Here is a 19,990-nt window from a genome sequence, read left to right on the forward strand (position 1 = left end):
CAAGTTTTTCAAGGCTGTTGTCAGCTGCTAGAAGGCCTTGAGAGTGCTCAAGCCCAGGATAGTCCAGAGGAGATGATTGCCCTGTAACCTGCTTGGACTTTGGGAAAGGAGGCAGGCCTGTGGGAAGAAAAGCGTGTCTATAGCATGTCTGTGCAGGCTTTCCCAGGTGGGTGCACAAAGTGCCTGCCAGGGCTTTGGGGCTAACTGGGGGGAGTTTGCTGGCTCACAAGTGCTTTTAGCCAATTTTCCAGAGCGGAAATCTGGGAGGTGATAGGGGGTTGTGGGGCTCTCCTTTCTCCTGCTCTGTCGCTCCCATCTCATCACCAGGCACTAGCTGAAGGTGGTGGGTAGCAAAGAGGCTAGAGGTAAGTTAGGGAAGAGCTGATGACAAATGGGCTTATAGAGGTTGGATTTATAGGGACTGACTGAACTAGGTTTGTGGAAGTGGCAGGGGGGGCTGCTGGGTGATGCTGAAGGCTTGGGCTTTGCTGAGTGTCATCCTGCTCTTAGGCTGAGAGGACTGTGGGACACAGAAACCTTTGATCATGCTTGAATCCTGGTTGAGAGCAGGTCTCGTGTGCTGCTGGACCCAAGGACATGTTCTCTTCTTGTTGCTGCCTTTTCGGCAGGCAAGGGGCTGTGTGGTACCCCACCAGAGTCCCCCAGGGATGCTGCTGGTGTGGCAGCTCTCAGAAAACACTGGTTTCTCTTCTAGCATGACAGAAAATCACAAAGAGGGCAGCTCTAGCCAGCAGAGATGAGATGCTGAGACACCAATGTCATCCCTGTCCAGCTCACCTGGAGCCCAGTGTGGGGACCAGTTTCAGCCCCCTGCCTCTGTTCTCCTTCCCTTGCCTTCTTGCCAGGAGTACCGATGGAGGCTGCCAGGTGTCAGCTTGGAAATCTTTTAACTTTACCTCATCTCCCCAAATGGACAATGTCTCTGCTCATTAGGTACCCACCCAGGGGGCAGATGTCAGCTCTGCTCATGGCTTTTCTCAGCTCATCTCTGCTGAGACTCTTGACGGCTTCGGAGCGCTCAGGTCCCATCATGTCATGCTGGCTCCTGCCTGCAGGGCTGCCCTCTCTGCCTGCCCAGCAGCCATGCCAACCCAGTGGCAGCTCACCTGCAACCTCTCCACCTTGGGCTCACCACCTCCCTGTCTTGAGGACTAGAATTTTGAAGGATGTTTTATTAAAAGGCTGGAAATAAGCTGGCACCAGTGGCACATGTGTTGGGGGGTGTGTGTGTGCAGAGCTGGAATCGGTTTTCCTTGCCCAGGCAGTGCCTGGGAGGAGAAGCCATCTCTGAAGTCTGCCCTTTGATGCTGATGCGTCCCGACAGCTTGTTCACTGGGACATTAAAATCATTGCCTCTATCTGCGCAAAACACCCAGTAAGGCGGATGATGGGAACACAGGTCAGGGGAGGATTGTTCTCTCCCCTGCACCATGAGCAGCAGCATCAAAACCCTCGAGCAGCAGAACAAAGCAGATCCCAGTGGCACAGGGGCTGCTGCACCCTGACTGGATGGGAGTGGGATCCCCTCCAACACAAAGGGGGCCAGCAGCCTTGGGGCGACAGTGCAGATGGAAGCATCTTGCTTATATTTCCATCTGTAACATGTACTATAGACCAGGGATTTAGTGACGGGGGGAGAACATCCACATCCCATCCCGTCCTGTCATCTGCTGCATCTCTCACAGCTGCACAGCATGTTTTCCCAAAGAGCGTGAGTTTTCCATAGGGATCACAGCAAAGCAACAGTAATCTGCAAGCTCTCTGTGCTTATTGCAGACCTTGGGCCTCACTCAGGTGCCCCATGGCCTCAAACACAGGGCCAAGCAATATGTCCTTAGAGCACTAAGAGCCAAGCCCTCAGAAGTGAAGGAAAGCTGAAGACCAGTTTGGCTGGCTGTGCTTACAAGAGGTGCAGGCTGGGTGCTGGAGCAGGTTTGTTTGTGTGTTTTGTTTGGGGTTTTTTTTGGGGTGGGAGTGGTATTTGGGAAGGCCTGCTAGTACCTGCGACAGTGGCACAGGGCAGTGTGCCTGGCTCCTGTGAGGGTTACTTCTGCATCTCCAACTGAAAGCAAGTGCAGAGATGGGGAGGGAGGCTCTGGGAAGGGCTGCTGAAAATCTACATTTGCCTGAGCAACCTTTGCTTTGAGGGGTGCTTTAAATTGGTTCCTGGTGTGATCTGTTGGTTTGGGCTGGCAGCAGGGCAGCATGTGAGCTGGGGTTCTCTGCAACCAGAGGCAACCCCTATGCCTGTGTGCTAGGTGGTCGTCACAGCTCCATGGGACCAGGCATGGGATCAGCTCACCTCTGAGCCTGGGAACAATCAGAGAGCCATACAGAGCTTGTTCACCTTTGCATTCTATTGCGTTCTCTTTGCAGAGACCATTTGGCCCCATCTCCTTGATTGCCCCTTTATTCACTCAAGACTAAATGTTGTGAAATTTTTGAGCCCTGTAGAGTGAACCTTAGTCCTTCAGTGCATGTAGGTGGCATTAAGCTGAGGGTGCTGGGGGTCTCTGTCAAATGAGTTGAAGATGCTGCAATGTCATAGCCTGCAAAGGCTGGCTTCTGGGGGCACTGGCCACATCAGTGCATTGGAAATCACTGAATCCTTAGGTGCTTTTATCTGGGAGCAAGAGGTATGATTTTGCTGGGATCTGGACACCTCTGCTGCTCTGTTGTTCACAAGTGTCTCCTTCAGCATCCTGAGTTACCAACACCTTGTGAGTATGGCTGACCACATTTGTTAATGGGACCTAGTCCATGCAAGCCAGTGGGTGGGCAGGGATGAAGCCATGCTCTGCGATGCCATGGATCAGGAGATACCAAGCTTTTGATGTGATGAGCTTGCTGGTCTCTTTCTCACAGCAACAGTACATTTTTCACTCAAGAGGAACAACCAGGAAAATAAAATGACTCCTCTGTTTCTACTGTCAGAGCAGACACGGGGTCTAGGGGTTTCTGCTGTGCTGGAGAGAGGATTTGGGAGACGATGGTAAGTACGATAGACTACCAGCAGACCAAAAAGTTTCTTGTCTGTAAGCTTATGATGCTGTCTTTTTAAAGACAGCTCTTGACTGCCTCACTTTGGTCACTGCCAAGCAAGATACCTGGGAACACAGCCAGCTGCTAGAGTCAGAGCCTCTTTGGTCATGGTGGTGTCACTGGGTGGCTGTGCCTGGCAGAGGTCTTCTGGAAACAGCCACACAGGAAGTGTTGGAGGATGCTTAAAGCAGCTATGGTCAATCCATGCTTTGCAGTACTGAGGTTTCTGCCTGGAAGAAGCTTGAGGCACACTCAACCCTGCTGGAACTGAGATTGCCCCTAACATGGCACCAGTCCTCAGAAATGCAGGTGTGTGCGTACCTGGAGGTGATCTGCACCTTAGTTGCAGAGAACGTGAGTTACATGGCTAGACAAGCATGCAGCTCCATGGTTTGACTGACCTGTTCCTGTACACCTTGGTGGCTACAAGACATAGAAATAGTAGACTTCAAGATTGGCTTACAGTTCTATCTGCACCAAACATTTCAAGGAAGAAGCTCTACTGGCAGCAGGAGTTTAGGTGCACGAGCGTGCTCATGGTGCGTGGTGCAAGACCACGGGGTTGTGCTTGGGATCTTGCCATGCAGCATGTTGATGTAACACAACAAGAAGCAGAGCTGCTAAGAGACAGACCAATATTTGATTAAGAAAACTGCTGACAGATTCTTTAATGATGCATTTCCTGAGTGCTAAGCCATGTCTTGGGGTAAACTCAGACCTATGACCTGCAACACAAATAAAAATGTCTTTCATCATGTATTCTCAGGCTACATTGCTGTGGGTCACTGCTCTGCAACCACAGGGTCAGCAGGGAGGCAGGATGGTCCTCTGGGGCTGAGATGGAGAGGCTTGTGCCTGCACTGATGAGAACAAGTGGGATTTCCTTGCAACCTCTCATCCTTCCAGCATCCTGAATCTTTGTCTGAGCCCTCTTGTCATAAGTATTTTGATTGAGCTGTTGCTGTGGTCAAGATTTTCCCTTCTTTTTCTCAGTATTGGAGTCAGTGACCAGAAGTTTGCGCTGACTGGCATGGAAAAACTACCAGGGATGCCTCTTCTTGCAACTGGTTTGCCCTTGTTCTTCCTCATTCCCTGGGTTGCCTTTGGCCATGGCAGCAGTTCTGAGAGGATGCTCTTGTGGGTTCTTGGGTGGAAGTCCTGACTGGGCACCCTGGGGTGCTGAGATGTTGTGCTGTCTTCCAGGTCCTCCACTACTGACCCCCAGCCCTCTGCCCCACGAGATTCCTGACGTGCTCCTGTTGTTTCTCCAACGGTGAGTTGCAGTTTGGATTTTCCATATTTTCCTTTTTTTTTTTTTACTATATCAATTTGTTTTACTTTTTTTGTTGCCTCTCTGTCTTTTGAGAATCCATGGGGAAGGACATTACCATTGTGACAGTTAGTGGGATTCAACATTTATTTTGCTTGTGTAGGCTCAGTGGAGAGAAGTGAAGCTCCTTAGAATCCACCCTGGGACACATCCTGCTTGCAGGTAACACCAGCTGGGGATGCAGTCGCTACCTTGGAGCACATAGATGCCATTCAGAGACACATGTAAAGCATTGTAGAGAAAAAACATTAATTCTGAGGGCAGTTGGGTGCTGAGAGTCTGTCAAATCTCTATCCTTGGAGGTTTTCAAGTCCCAAAGGGACAAAGCCCTGGGCAGCTTGTTCTGATCTTAGTGCTGATGCTGCTGTAAGCAGCAGGCGGGACCAAAGACTGATGGTCTCCTTCCCATGGCAGCAGCATGAGGCCCTCATGCTCAGGTTGCTGGGGGCAAGCAGAGTGGTTGCTGAGTCACCGGGGAGAGGAAGGTTTCCCTTACAACACACAAGTTGCCCCATTATGTCAAAAGCAGCACCAAGTCCAAGCAATGAGTGGGGCCTGCAGCTGATCCACCCTGCTGCCCAAAGAAGATTTTGGGTGATGGAGAGGTTTTTCTGCCCTCTGGCACTGAGGTTATTAACAACTTATGCTGCTTGATTGATTGTATCGATGGGTAGTGCATGCCCCAGTTAACTTATTGGGAGCAGCAGCAAAAATAAAGCAGTAAAAATAACCTAACACCCCTGTTGCTGGAACGTGCTGGATTGTTTCCATTGTGCTTTGATTTGTGGGTGAAACTAACCCCTGGTTCATGCCTGCCCCGTAGAGGTAGTTTCTGCAGCTGTACAGCTGGGCAGTGGTCATCTGGGGTCATGCCTTGGGGACCCTTTCCTCCACAGACTAGCTCTTCAGATGACTTTCTGTACTTTGAGTTGTAGAATCATTTTGGTTGGAAAAGATCTTAAAGATTGTCAAGTCCAGCACTGGGGCAGGACCTGCCCAAATATGCTCTGAACATGGAGGAAATCAGGCAGGATTCATAAACAGCCTGGAAGTGATGCTCCCAATCATTTTGTCCCCTCCAACCCATACCATGTTTTATTTGTCTCTGAAATTCACTTTTCCTGGATAGTAAGCAGTGGTTAGATGTCCTTTCTCTGTGCTGTGCCTAACCTCTGCTGTGTCCTGGTCTGCAGGCTTGTGCTGTGGACCACCAGTTTCCACCCTGCACTCAGCATGCCCTTTTCTGGTGGCACTGGACCCTCCAAGGAATCACTCTGGAGCTTGAGGCCAGCCTGCAGGGTAAGGTAAGTAGAGCTCAGTCAGTTTCCAAACTCTTGGAGGTCTTTGAAGCTGCACCACAACCTCTGTTAAAAACAGCTTCAAGGAAGACATGATTGGCCTCCACAAAGAGATGCCATTGCATCACATGGACCCAGCTCCGTGTGAGGGGCAATGCTGCAGCATGGACTAAAAATGGAGTGGATTTTGTTCCCTGCACAGTGCAATCCTGCAAACAGGCCATCCATGAGAGGTGTGCTTTGCTGCTGGGGCCTCTCTCTGCAGAGGGGCAGCTGAGATCATGCATTCATGCATCCTAGCCTGCCAACTCTGCCCTCATTGCACTCGGCCACCTGATTTCCGCCACATTGGTCACAGGGGTCCATTAAAACCAGTTACAGAGCTAATCTGGGAAGAGCACAGACTGGGTCATTTTCATCAGCCACTGTGCTTTTGTTACTAAAATTTATCTGCTTTAGCCTGGGGCCATCATGTTGTCCCAGGAATTGACTGTCACAAATGGACGATGGGGCAACATTTTCCATTAGCTGAAAGAAGGAAACACATCTCTGAATGAGAAGACAGCTCCACAAAGCAGAAATGCTGTAGTGACAGACAAATCCACCTCTCTTCTCTCCCTTTTCTTTTAAAAGTGTCACTAATCCCTGTTTTCTGCACATAAAGCCCTGAGAGAGACCAGCAACAAGACAGTGTGTTTTGGATAAGGGAATAGGAGGTTTCTCAGAGGAGCTACAGGTGGCCCAGTAAGATGCAGCATGGGTAGAACTTGCCCAAAACCCTGCAAAGAGGCTTGTATGTGGTCACTGGCAACGTGGTGGGTCTGGTTATGTCTGGTCTTGGAAGATGCATTGTCTGAGGTTTCTGCTGTCACTGTCTGCAGCTCCTCTCTGCTGTGGGTCTTGCAAATAGATCCATCTCTAGGGGGGGTTTGAGGGGCGGTGGAGGTCAGTGTTGTCTTTTCTGCTGGTAGCCTGGAGGCCGGGAGCTGAAGGAAGGATGCACTTTGGAGTGCATCCCTTGAGGCCCCTGCCTGTTCACCACTTGCTGGCATCTTGGGGTCTTGGGAAGGAGATCCACATCCCCAGGAAAACCAGGACATGTCCTTATTCAGCTGGGAAACAAGTATGCAAACTTCATAACCAAAATCTATCCAGCAAGTGCATTTTATTCTCTGGCTTTCATGAAGACACTTTTCCACAGTAAGTGGTTATTAAAGCATTATTTGGATGAACATCATAAAATTCCACAGCTCCCACTTCCCTCCAGGAAGGTCTCATTTATCTTCCTTCCCAAACTCCCTGTCCAACATCCCGTCCCTTCTCTCTAGCCTGTGCCCTGACTCCTCTTCCACATCTGCAAGCAGGAGAGGAGCCTAATGCCTGGTTCTATGCAAGCCAGCAACTTCTGGCTCAAAATGGAAAGCAAGGTGTGGTTTTAGTTTTGAATGCTAAGCCCTCTTCAAGGCTGTGTCTTGGACCTCTTGCATCGTGGGATTTTGTCCTTTGAACTCAAAGCTGATCCTGTCCATATAGTATCATGACTGTTCTATAGCAAAACTACAGGATTGAGGGACACCTGGAAAAGGACTCCATTATGGAGACCACTTGACACTGGGGAACTGGTGCTGCTCCATCTCACATCCAGGCAATGGGATGAGTAGTCACTGCTGAAGCTGGGGACTGAAGATGCTGTAGGGTTAGCAAGGTGCTCAGGTGGAAAGTGTCTGTGCCAGCAGGAGGAAAAGGCTCCAACACGAGGCTATAGGATGATGGTGGGAATGTGCCCATCCATGGCAAACGATTTCCTGGTTTGACCCTTCTGCTTAATCTGAACTTGAAGGTGAACAAGCAAAGCTAGCGGCATCGATCGGGGCTGTAGCTGATGAGCGCCATGCCCTGCGGAGAGCTTGGCCTCCAGCGTCAGGTCCCTTTCTCACCGTTTTTTTCCAGCCTCCCCTTCACGCCTTTCCAGAGCAATCAGTCATAGCCTGGCACCCCACACTGCTGACCTTGCTGGGGGCCAGAGGCACGCTGTATGGGCGCCTCCAGAGAGCTGCCCTGCTGTCTGATAGGCTTCTCCTGCCTGTGGCCTCCTCTCCGCTGCCTCTAAGCCTGGTGTCTGCCTTCTCAGGGGTGTGGGGAGACACATGCTAAAGGCAAAGGCATTGGTACTGGTAAAGCCCATACTGTGTGCCAGGAGACGTATCTCTTGTAGGTGATGAAGTTGACTGCTGAGCCATATGCTGCTGCTTCTCACTCAAGGGGTCTGATGGCTGAACAAGCAGTGATACATTAATGGTGTTTAATTTGGAGTTGGTTTGCAGAACGAGAAAAGGAACTTGAAGCATCTCTGTGCTGCTCATAAGTCTTTAGATAAGATGGCATACAAACTGGCAAATTGTATTTCTTTGACCCAGTGGGAAATAAAATATGACTAGAGGTTGGAAACCTAGAACTTGCCTTGGCTAATACATGGAAAGCTTGGTTTGGAGGGGGAGGAAAGATGATGCACCTTCCCTCAACATCTTCCGTGCTTTAGCCACAGATTTTCTGCAGCGGAAAATAACAAGCCATTTTAATCTAAGCATTGCTTGTTCTGATCTTTTAATCCAGCTTGCTTTCTATTGACAGAGCAGCCTAAAATTATTTCTCCGCCTGCCTCTCTATTATATAATTATTTGGAAGATTACTCAGGAGCCAGATTGAGCTGAACATCACTGGGGAAGGATGAGGGGGCTTGTGAACTGGGAGCTGCAAGGCTGGAAGGCGTGTTTGGGGGGGGCGCTGCTTCTCCCGCTTTGCATGCTGGCCATTGCAAAATGGGTGAGGGGGAAGCAGCAAGCTGAGTGCTTCTTGCTGTGCTTGCAGTTTGCATTTGAGTATGGGAAGTGCCTTTCTTGGCTTGTATTTGTTGGACTAAAATGTCCTATAGTCAGGCTGGTGGCTGGGGAAGTGTGACCTTCTAAGCCGGAGAAGATTTCAGGTGAAACCCTGCACTTTTGTCCACATTTTGGGGCATTTTATGGGCCACAAGGATGATCAGAAGGCTGTAGCACCTCTCCGATGGAGACAGACACAGAGAGTTGGGGCCGTTCAGTCTGGAGAAGAGAAGGCTCTGAGGAGACCTTATTGTGGCCTTCCAGTATCTGAAGGGCACCTACAAGAAAGCTGGGGAGGGACTTTTTAGGATGTCAGGGAGTGATAGGACTAGGGGGAATGGAGCAAAACTGGAAATGGGTGGATTCAGATTGGAAGTTAGGAAGAAGTTCTTCATCATGAGGGTGTTGAGACACTGGAACAGGTTGCCCAGGGAGGTGGTAGAAGCCCCATCCCTGGAGGTTTTTAAGGGCAGGCTGGATGTGGTTGTGAGCAACCTGATGTAGTGTGAGGAGTCCCTGCCCGTGGCAGGTTGGACTTGGATAATCCTTGAGGTCCCTTCCAACCCTGACAGTTCTGTGATTCTGTCTTTCTGCCTCAGATCACAGTGTGGTGAGACAGTCCAGCCTTGGGAGGGACTTGGAAATAAGGACTGTGTTCCTGATGCCTCCTGTCCCTGTGCAGAGCCATGTGAGGGAGAACAGCTGCAACAAAGGCTGAGTGCTGGGTCACAACATGGTGGTGATGCTAAGAAGGCATGGATACGGCTAGAGCTGTGCTTTTTTTATGCAAGTCCAAGCTCAGCTGGTTCTTCAAGGAGCCTTAGGTGTTACCCTTGAGGGTCCTTAAGAAGGACTTAAGCCCTTGCATGTTAGGATGGGTGGGGAAGTTGCTCTGCAGAAGTAACACCACTTAAATTCAAGGCTAGATGCCAGGGATAGATTCCTTTGGGGCTCTTCATTGGCAGGTATGTTGCTAACATGACAAGGTGGCACAGCCAAGGGATTTGTCAGGCAGAGACTCAGGTTGCCAGAAGTATGCAGCTTCTGACTGGTGCAACCCGTGAGTATGAGCTTTGATGAGGAAAACAAGAAGATGTCCAGGGCTCCAAAAATTCCTTTTTCCTTCTCCAAACCAGGTGCCCTGACAATGATGAGCCACTGACCTGTGTGTTACCATGGGAAGGTCAGGAGTTGCTTGGCTTATGGACCGTGACTGGCTAGAATGTAGTTGCTCAGAGCTGCTGCCTCCTGGGAAATACAGAGCTGGGGGAAGGAGGGATCCCTAGTACCAGTCAAAGTCAGACACTGAGAGCTGTGGCTTATCTTGCCTTGCTCCACACGGCGCTGGGGACAATTCCATCTCTGGAATTGTGCTGCATTTTAGATTCGGTGAGAGTCTGTGGGAGGACACTTTGAAATGCCCTTTGAGCCTGGTGTGGCCATGCGGTGGTGGGAACAGGCAATACTCACTCAGAGCATGCCACTCTTCCTCTACTGTGCTTGATCCTTCTTCCAAGAAAGCTGTTTCAGCATACCCTCTACCTCCAAAGCAGAAAATTTGTCATTTCTTGAAGCAGTTGGTTGCTGCAGTCACCGTGCATTAGCTGGGAGGGCAGCAGAGGACAGGATCAGCCTGCTAGGGGTCAGGAGCAACCTATGGCCACAAGATAGTCCTTTTTTTGGTGCTGAAGCAGTTGCAATGCATCCCCTTCCTCTGAGGCTCAAGGAGCCAGCCAGCTGAGTTCTGAGGTCTGTAGTCATGGCTCCAGACTAGTCCTTCCTTCCTTCCGCTGCTACTGTCTCTGAAATGGAAGGTTTAGCACAACCCACTGCCAGCAGCCAAATATTCGCTGCCTGTATGCCCTCCTCCCTCGTGGGGGCTCCATCCCCCGAGAGGGTAGGCAGGCATCTCTCTGCCAGTACCCTGGTAAAGCATCTCCAAATTTCCCCCTGCACATGGGCAGTGTTCTGGTGCTCGTCTCATACCCAAGCTCCTTTCTCCTTCATGTTGAAAGCGTTGGTTGGTTTGCCCTCATCGCCTCGAGGCAACCCAATTTGCTCAGTGGCCTTTTAAAGAAATAGCAATTTAAAAAAAATAAAACCCAAAGCCCATTGAAATGACAAGAGCATCAGCAGCGGGTGCATCCCCCTTTCCAGCAGACCAAGGGATTTGGGAGAAAATAGGTCACGTGTTCTTCATCCCGTGCCACGTGGTGGACTTCCCAGGGCCAATGAGGTTCGGAGTCCTCTGCGCTGTTCGGTGAAAAAAAAATCACTGGGATTTTTTTCCCCCCGTAGCATTTTTCATCCTTTCCAAACGTGAAAAGGCTGGCCATCTGTCCGGACCCCCCCACGCCAAACCGGCGCTAACGCGGCTCTTTGGCCAAGGTAAGAAGATTTAAAAGGTTCTCTTGGTGGAAAGACCACCTGCTGCGGTCAACTTTTCCTACTGATGAAAACTGAGGAAGAATCATGAAATGACTTGGGTCTGGGTCTCCAGGATGGGGTTAGAAGAGCTTTGGGTGCTTAAGGGCTGTCTTAAGTGAGCCTGTGATGGAGGAATTTTCAGTCTGTGTCGGAGGGGGGTGGGATTATGGGAGAAGTAGGTGCGCGAACGAGGGGATTACCTGAAATTAACGGCTGCTCAAGTCTCTCCTGTAAGATATTAGCAAATTGGGGGTTGCAACCTTGGGGTTTTTTGCAAATTATGTGGGTAAATCTGTTGTGCAGAATTGCTGCTCTCGGCCGTAGCGTGGGCTTTATTTTGGTGAGATTCAGTGGGTCTGTGTCTGGCTTTATTTTGGTGAGATTCAGTGGGTCTGTGTCTGGCTTTATTTTGGTGAGATTCAGTGGGTCTGTGTCTGGCTTTATTTTGGTGAGATTCAGTGGGTCTGTGTCTGGCTTTATTTTGGTGAGATTCAGTGGGTCTGTGTCTTGTGGCTAATGCCAAAGATTGTATCCTTGGGAAGGGACGTATCTGTCTCTGCGGTATCCACAATATTCAGCCATTCCAAATTAGTTTGATTTACACAGTACAGGCTTTGGACAGTGTTGTTTATGGATGCACTCATGTGGGAGTAGCAGATATCTAATTGCCTTAAAGAAATTGACATAGAAATAACATAGATCTTGATCACATCTTAGTCTGGCAACTTAAAACCCTTAACCCTGTTTGATTTCATTTTACCTTTCGGTTCTATTTATTCTTTTGGTTTTCTTCTTTTCCCTTGCACCATGGAAATTCGATTCGGAGAGAGGAATATCTTTTATTATGAAGCTCGCTTTGTTTTCTTTTCAGTTTGCCCTGAGATACCAATTTTACTCAAGGTGGTTAAATTGTTTGTGATACTGTCATATTCCTGTTGCATTTTCTTGGGTTAGACCATTGCTTTATAAGGAGAAAAGCAAAATATTAGTTGCAAAGGTTACGGAGGACTTCAATGCTGTTGAAATCAATCCCAGAAATATCATCTTCATCATATAAAGGGAAAATGTTTTCAGATGTATTTTTCTTGTAATCTGAGTTTTCTGGGATAATACAATTTTAATGGGAACCATATTAGAAAATCTTATTTTATTAGTCGGAAGTCACGTCTGGCGTAAAAATAAACCAGGAATGGTGGATCAAGGGCATTGTGTCTAAGTTTCCATAAAATGATTGACCTTTGTTTTGACAGATGCAAAGACAGATGCTAGCCTGCATTTTGGTACAGAAAACCAAACACTGAAAACCAGCGTTTTTCCTCATATCTGGGGGTTGGCTTTTAATTTAGAGTTCCAAAATAATTCAGTAATATTTTTGAAGCTTTTAATCTCAGACTTTCCCGCTTTTTATGGATTAATTTGTATAAACATATTTAGTATTCTCTAATGCAAAAGTATATTTGAAATTCTTTCTTCCTGAGAAATTACTAAAAAAATAGTTCTTTTAATCTTGCTGAATTAAGAGGACATTTCATTCTGAAGCAAGCCAATCATTTCAGAATGTGGGGAAAAGGCTGCTGATCAAGACCAAAAGGCAAAAAAACAACCCTTCTTTAAGTGGTTTCAACATTATTTTAACGCTCATATTGCAATAGGAGTGAATTCTGCCTTCAAAATGTAGTAGAGAAGCAGCAGGGTTTTAGTTTAGGTACAGGATCAGAAAATACAAATGCTGCCAGAATGGGTGCCATGCAGAGCAGACCGAGCAAGCCACCTCCGCAGTGGCCAGCACCCATTTGAGGTGGAAGCGGAGGGAACCTGAATGCTTTGCATAAGACAAGCACCTCCTTGCAGGGTGCCTTGCTGGGTATCTACCAATGATGCATTTACCTTTCCTGGTTTGGTGGTCCTAAGACAGCTTTTCTCAGGTGATGATTTTTTTTCATCCAAGTTGGACACCCACACGGGAGATGGGCGTTTGCTGTGCAGCAAGCAGAGTGGGCACCTTGCTGGCGGCACGCTGCTGGCCAAGGTGGCTCTCAGTGGCAGTGGGGCTCATGCCTAGCACACAGGGATGAACTCTCACCAGTGTGAGATCGCTTGCAACTCCAGTTGCAATCTATAGTGAAGGGACAAGTCTGCTTTTGGCGAAGCAGAGGATATGCTCCCAGCCGTGGAGCATACTGTGCAAGGTGGCACTTTGGGCATCAAGCGCCCTGTTCCCACGGTTTGGTGGTGGGAGGCAGCCTGCATGGCTTGAGTTTGCCAGACCTCTGCAGCTGCTTTTCGACCAGGTGAAACGGAAAGCAAATTTCAGTGCTTCCCCCATGGGTGAGGGCTGTCCCCATCCCTGTGGAGAGCATCTGTCCTGGTGCTGCAGCTGCACACACACATACCTGCTTTAATTCCTTTATTTTATACGGGCTTTGCTAAATGGGCTGGTAGTGGGCAGTGGGTACCAGCACAGGGCACCTCAGGGACACCAGACCTCCTCCAGACCACAGAGACTGCATCCACCAGAGCTGCCAGGTTACAATCCATGGCACAGGCAGGTCAGGGTGTCAGTGGTGCATCCCACCCTAGATTTCAGCAAAGACCTGCAGCCCAGCCAGAATGGGACCACTTCAGCAGCTGCGCCCTTGTAAACTTGGACAGGTTTGGGAACAAGGCTGGTCATGGCCCGTTGCCTTTCAGCCCTAATTGCCAGCTCAGCAAATTCACCAATTCCCTTATCATTGCATTTTGCTCAATGTTTAGATGCGAGGTTACAGAGAACCTACCACAAGGAGGGGAGAGGAGCAGGCGGTTCTCCTTGATTTTAATCGGGGTTGAGGTTTAGCTGAAGTGAAAACAGATCGGGAGTGACAGTTTTGGAGCCTGCTGTCAGGGTCTGAGTGCAGCACAGCGGCGATCCACCCCCAGCCACCAAGAGCCCCCGTCCTCCTTGCTGGCTAAACCCAGGAAGAGCCACCCCTGCCAAGCTCATACGGGGGCCGTTCAGCCTGGCTCTACCTCTGGCATGGCTTCCGGATGATTTTGTCACATGCCAGCCCTGCATCCTCCTTCCTTGTGGTGCTTTTAGCTGGGTCAGTGTCAAGCAGGACGCAGCTTTGTGGTGGCCACCAAGTGTGGACTCATTCCCTGCCTTCTCCATCCCCATGCAAATGGATGCTTGAAAAAGAATGAATGAGGTTAGTGCTGCATCCTAACTCATGTGCTCAGTCCTGATGAGCAATGCTGGCAGCTTCTTCAGGCAGGGAGACATCTCAAGGGTCTCTCTTCCTGTGTCTCCCATCAGCATCCCATTTTCAAACAGCATCTATAGCCAGGATAAAAGTCATGGTTTTAGGCTTGTGGAAGAGCACTGGATCCATCCCTAAGCCTGGAGGAGCTGAGATTTATGAGGCCAGGTCATGGTTCCCCATTGATGTCACCTGGTTTCCATGCATTTTGCGTGGAGAGGAACAGTCTGTCCCTTATGTCCCCAGCATGGTGGCAGGAGAGGGATAGGAAGACCTGCTTGTTCCCCCATCTCTGGATCAGAAGGGGCTAGGACCTGCGCCGGTTGCTTTGAGAAGTTCAGTCCCAACCCCCTGTCTCTCATGCTGCACAGGATGGCATTGGGCTGCCATTTACTTAAAAAAACCCCACCAAACAAAAAACCAACCCAAAAAACCCACCACAACAACAAAAAAACACTACCAGAAAATCATCAGCTAAATCTCTAGGGGGGGTTGTAGAGATTGAGTGCAGCCCCCTTGCCTGTCTTGACCTGGCACCTTCCATTTTCCCCTGTGTGCTCTGGGTCCATCTGTCTGTCCACTGGCTCCTGGACAGAACCTTCAGGGCAGCCCATGTGCTGTTAGCCTTGTCCCTGTTTCCAGGGATTAGGGAGAGGGAAATGGAGATGGGATGATCTGAGGCAGTAGATTGCTTTGCTCTCAGGATGAAGGGATTTATGGACTGCCCCCAGATCAGTAGATTGAAAATGGAGGGAAATTATTGGGATGATGCTCCCTGCAGGATTAAAGCTAGGACAGCCAGGAGGCTCTGTAGGAGGGGAGTGAGGGGGGTTGTGGATGAGGGGGCTGTGGGACACTGGCTGCTCTAAGCTGTGCAGGGATTTTTCTGGTTGCATCCTCATCTGTTTTGAAAGATGCACTGGATGCCTTCTCAGCTGCATCTCTCCACAATGCTTGAAAGTCTGTGCAGTATGATGGACCAAGGTGGAGAGACAAAAGAAGGGACAGGAGGCTGTGTTCTTGGTGGCTGGATCAAGAAATAGAGTGATGGTGGTGTTTGGTGTTGCAGCCATGCATGCATTGGTGCAGCAGCAGTGGAGAAACAGCGCAGGCAAGTCTTACGCTGGTCAAGTCCTTTCAGCTCTTTTAGGTGAAGACTGTGTTACCCCTTCAAGGTCATGTTAAAGCTGTGCAGTCTCTGGCACGACAGCAGGATAAATGAGCTCATTGTTTTCTGCTTTCCCAAGGCCTCAGAGCTGCTCTCCTTTCAGCTATCCCCACTTAGAAGGATGCCAAGAGTGTGCCTGGAGCAATTTGCAGAGCTGTGCCCTCTTGTTTCCAGGTTGCTGGAGGACAAGACACTTGTCCTCTGAGGTTCACAAAGCTCCCTGTGGTCTCTCCTCATTTATAAGCAGCCACTGTGGACCTATGACCACAAGCATCCTTTTTTTGGGTGTCCTTGGCCTTCATCTGAAAATGACATGGCACACAGTGGATGTTCTTTGGTTGTCTCATTCTTCAGTCTCTGGAAGAGTGTGATTCCAACACTGGCTGCCCTGGCATCCTTTGGGCAAGGCAGGTCCTTTGGAGCTGATGCATGACCCCAGCAGAGCCCCTGGGGGGTGGCTGTTGAGGCATTGCCTGGTGGGAAGTGATGTCTCCTGGTTCCTATACCTTAGCCTGTGACTAGGGGAAAAAAGGCCTCATTGGGTGCATCCCCAAAGCATGACTGCCCGGGGCATAGCTCAGTGTCAAGGTTGTAAGTGCAGTTGTCCAACAGAGATGAGCTTTATTTGCAAATGCACAAATGTTTGTAAGATGATGTCTGGCAGAATGGCATTGGCATCAACAGCACATGGCTGTGGGGAAGCTCTTTTCCAGCGCCTGACCTGGATCTTCCTCACTGCAATTTAAGACTCTCTCTCAAGACCACTGCCACTACTTCCTGTCCTGCAGAGCCTTGGTTCCTCTAGTCCTTCCCCACGGGCTGTATTTGGTCACCCCAGGGTTCTGGGGTTGCTCTCTGCTGGCTGGATCTCCTATGAAGACCCACCTTATCATTTTGAGTTTTCCTTCTGCAGATTCTGCAAGTTGAGTCATTGTTCCAAGCTGTTTTCAGGTGGATGAGGAGCTTTCCTTCTGTTTCTGTGCACTTAATTACAATTAGGCAAGCTTGGTATCTAGCTTTGCTGAAGTGCCTCTTATTTTCTCCCCTTTGCCAAACTCGCTTTGGCTTCTTGTTCTGCAAGAGCTTCCCCCAACTGGGTTGTCACCTGGCAGTTTAACAGGAGTACCATTGATAAATATTGTGAGGTGGGGTGGTTAGAGCGTTTTCCAGATATCTTCAAATGGTTTAATATGCCTTCATCTTCCCTGCCTCTTGCAGGACAATGCCACACATTAACAGCCTTATTACTGCTACCCCTGTACTACCAGCGAGGGCATTTCCCCACTCTGTGTAGGCTCAGCCCAAGGGGTGTTCATTGCTGGTGCTCACGGAAATGCTGGATGGGCTGCCCCAGCTCCCGTTTTGTCACACGAGTTTTTCCATTCTCTAGTGGCTCGGTCCAGCCACCCTTTGTGTCACTGCCAGTGGCATTTCCTGCGTCCCTCTGCATGTTAAGGGGTGCAGACGTGGAGGGTGGCACTGGATTAGTCATCTTCCCAGCCTCCGCAGTGCAAGGCGGTGCCATTTCAGCTAATTCCTGAAAGCTTTGAGATTTTTTTCCTGTCACTTGGATGCTGCAGCAGAATCCATCCTGCTCTGCAGTGCTGGGCCCCACAGCAGGGCCCAGGCTAGGGGTGCAATGCAGTGCTGCTGGCTCTGCCTGCTTGAGATGACCATGGACCTGGGTTGAGCAGAGTCTGAGCCAATCCCTGCTTCTGGCTAGTCCATCAGCAGGTCCTCTTGGGCCCTTGCCCCCAGGCTCTCCAAAATATTGTCTTGGGCATGGAGGGACAGTGAATATTTCAGGAAAAAGCCATAATAGATCCTCAATCTGCTGGCAGACCAAAACAGACAGAGTGACCTTCCTTATCCCAGGAAATGTTATTGTCTCAGCACACAGGGTCTTGAGTCCACCCAGCACTTACTAAAGGCTCAGAGAAAGGATGCTCCTGGTCACTGACTGAAGCCAACCAAAAGTGCAAAGAGCATTGGCTCTCATCACTTCATGAGGTGCAATTTCAAATGTACTTGAGCAGTTAGACATTAACTGAAAATACTATTTTTAGTAGTAAATTGCTCCAAAGGTGAGAGGATGTTCCAGCCACCAGGGTGAATTGGAAGTGGCTGAATTAAGGTGTATTTTTGCCACCCACCCGCTCACTAATTCACTCACTCACTCACTCACTCCAGCCTGCTCAAAGCAGCTTTAATTTCCTACAGAATTAAAGAAATTCAATGGAAACCCATTACCATTCCAAGCAAGGTTATCTCAGCTTGTCAAGGTAGTGGCTTAACAAGTTCAAGCCGTGATTTTGCTCGGGGTCCCACAATCAAAGAACCTCAGATGTTTTTCTGGCTTGCACAAGGGCATCTAATAGCCAGTCAGCTCCAACAACTCCAAATTTCCCTCGCTGTTGTGCGCCCAGCCTCTGCCTGCAAGGCAGCAGTGCTGCGTGAGAGTGAATGGGACTTCTGCATCCTATAGATCTCCACAGATGCACCTCTACCTAAATTTCCTCCCATACCCATTAATTAACATAAGCCTCCAAGTTTTGCTTCCTGCAGATGTATCAGGGCAAGAGGCAGGTACTAGCATCCCACTGTCCTGGTGCCTGGGATGAAACCACATTCAAGACCTTCCGCCTGGGGAATCGTCGGGGGAAAGCTGCAGCTTTGTTCTCCAGCCTTGACACAAAAGGTTGTGAGAATGGCACTGCCATTGCGACAAAAGGAGCCAGTGCCCTCAGACGGAGCTTGCTGTAGAGGCGGAAGAGGCTAACACCATCTGACGTGTGGGGCCTGATTCGGATTTCATGCCTGGTTGCACATTCCTGCACCAGCCATGCCAGGGCTGTGCTTCAGTGGGCAGCTGCTGCTCCTCTTGGTTAACTGCTGAGGTGCAGTAGGCTGCGATGAATGACACAGTGCTCAGAGGATGAGCAAGGTCTCTCACTGGACTTCCCTCTTGGGTTTTCCAATGTCCACAGGCTGGAGCCAGGGGTTTGTGCTACCCTTTGTTGTAGAAACTTGCCAGTTTGCCTGGCCTCTCCTGGAGATATGTGAAACCCCACAGAAAACCTACAGATGCAAGGTGGGTTCAGCAGAGGCAAACAAGGCTAGTAGGGTGTACACCAAAATCACGACACACAGCCTTATATCAGCTTGTGTGTGCACCAGATGAAAACAGCTGGGAATTTCCTGGAGGGGAGGGCAGTCTTACCACAGTTTTGGGCTGGTCTGAGAGTGGAGGTGTGCTGAGAGGGGGTGTGGCTGAGCCAGCTGTGATGTGACAGAGCTGGATCTGTGGGTCATCATACTAGTGGCTTCTGATTTCTAGCTAATACCAATATCTAGAACCAATATTTCTCTCTGGACAGCCCTAGAAAACCAGCCCTGCTCTCTAGAGGGCAAAGGATCTGGAGAGAAAGCCAGGCTGACATGAAGGGTGGTAGGAAATGATTGCGTAGGAAATAGTGAAGAGCTTGCCAGAGTTGCAGCCAGCAAAGAGGTTGGTGCAAGAAGCAGGAGTTAGAAGATCACCTGAGGCAAAATGGCAGCAAACAAGGCACCAGGAGAGGTTTCTCTGATGGCCCTGAGTTTGTGGGCAGAGGAGGCAGCAGAGTAGAGAAGGGATGGGAGGGAGCAGAGAGACCAGAGGAAGACACATTTGCATCCCTGCTGTAGTGAATGTGGTAATAGGCACAAAGGTGAGCAATAGTGAGTAGAGTCCTGTGGTGCACACAAGCAAGGAGGGGAAGATGGGTTATAGTTACTCTGTAGGAGCCAACAAGTGACATCCCGAGCCACTGATTGAGACATCTCACTCAGAGAAGAGCAGGGGAGGTGGAGCATGTGACTGAAACTGAAGCCTCCAGAGATTCCTCTGCTGTGAGTGTAAGGGCAGAGCCATTTTTCTTGTGAATATCCATGGCAGATGAGGCGCAGGGGCGTCCTGTTGGCTGATGTACCAAGGTAGCACAGAGTGTCCTTTTTTTTTTTTTTCTTTTTTAGTTAGAGATCTCTAAAATACCTCTTTAGAAGCTGGAGAGTAAGGAAAGGAGGGGTCAATCAAAATGACTGCTGTCTGTGGAAAATGGCAGCAGCTGGGAATGCCAGCATTTTGTGTCAGCTGTGTAGATGATGTTAATGTCCTCTCATGGCTTCTGACAGCTGAAGCCTGCTGGTGACCGATGCATTTCCATTGGGAAATGTGTGTAAGAGAATGCTTGACTTTGTTTTCTTTGCCATAGCATTTTTCTCTCATTCCACCCCCATCCTGACCTGGCCAGACTGTGTTGTCGTCATAATCCTGAGCTGGCTGTCTTGTGGTGCTTCCCAGCCGCTAAAACGCAATGCTGAAAATCGACGGATTAGGTCTTAATGGCAGGATCAAGCCACGGGGAGATGAGTGGGGAGAAAGCTCCTGCTTACGCAGGTGGACAAGCAGTGAACCTCAGGAAAGCAAGCAAGAAAGCATAAAAGGTCAGAAAAGCAGCTTCTTCCCTGGCTCCCCCTGCTTTTCTCTACATTTGCCACATCTTTCATTTTCCAAGGGTCAGAAAGCGCTGGTCTTAGTTTTGTGAAGA

At 49.5% G+C, this 19,990-nt stretch overlaps 1 protein-coding gene across 29 annotated transcripts in view; it reads left to right on the top strand.

Moving 5' to 3' along the window:
• PCBP3 (poly(rC) binding protein 3) overlaps positions 1–19,990 on the top strand; it is a 61,898-nt gene that overhangs the window by 6,740 nt on the left and 35,168 nt on the right. For 22 of the 29 annotated variants that reach the window (XM_068138197.1, XM_068138193.1, XM_068138192.1 and 19 more), the window contains exons 3-5: positions 4,267–4,336; positions 4,497–4,555; positions 5,587–5,692. In XM_068138197.1, coding sequence (XP_067994298.1) covers positions 5,627–5,692 — 66 coding nt within the window. In that variant the 5' untranslated portion in view covers positions 4,267–4,336; positions 4,497–4,555; positions 5,587–5,626. Of the gene's footprint in view, positions 1–2,878; positions 3,014–4,266; positions 4,337–4,496; positions 4,556–5,586; positions 5,698–10,868; positions 10,959–19,990 lie in introns of those variants that run through there. The other 7 variants (XM_068138198.1, XM_068138170.1, XM_068138177.1 and 4 more) reach the window with 5 other exon arrangements.

This window comes from Melanerpes formicivorus, unplaced genomic scaffold (genome assembly GCF_026170545.1).
Source record: "Melanerpes formicivorus ecotype bairdi unplaced genomic scaffold, bMelFor1.0.p_v2 SCAF_5, whole genome shotgun sequence".
Classification (NCBI taxonomy): domain Eukaryota; kingdom Metazoa; phylum Chordata; class Aves; order Piciformes; family Picidae; genus Melanerpes; species Melanerpes formicivorus.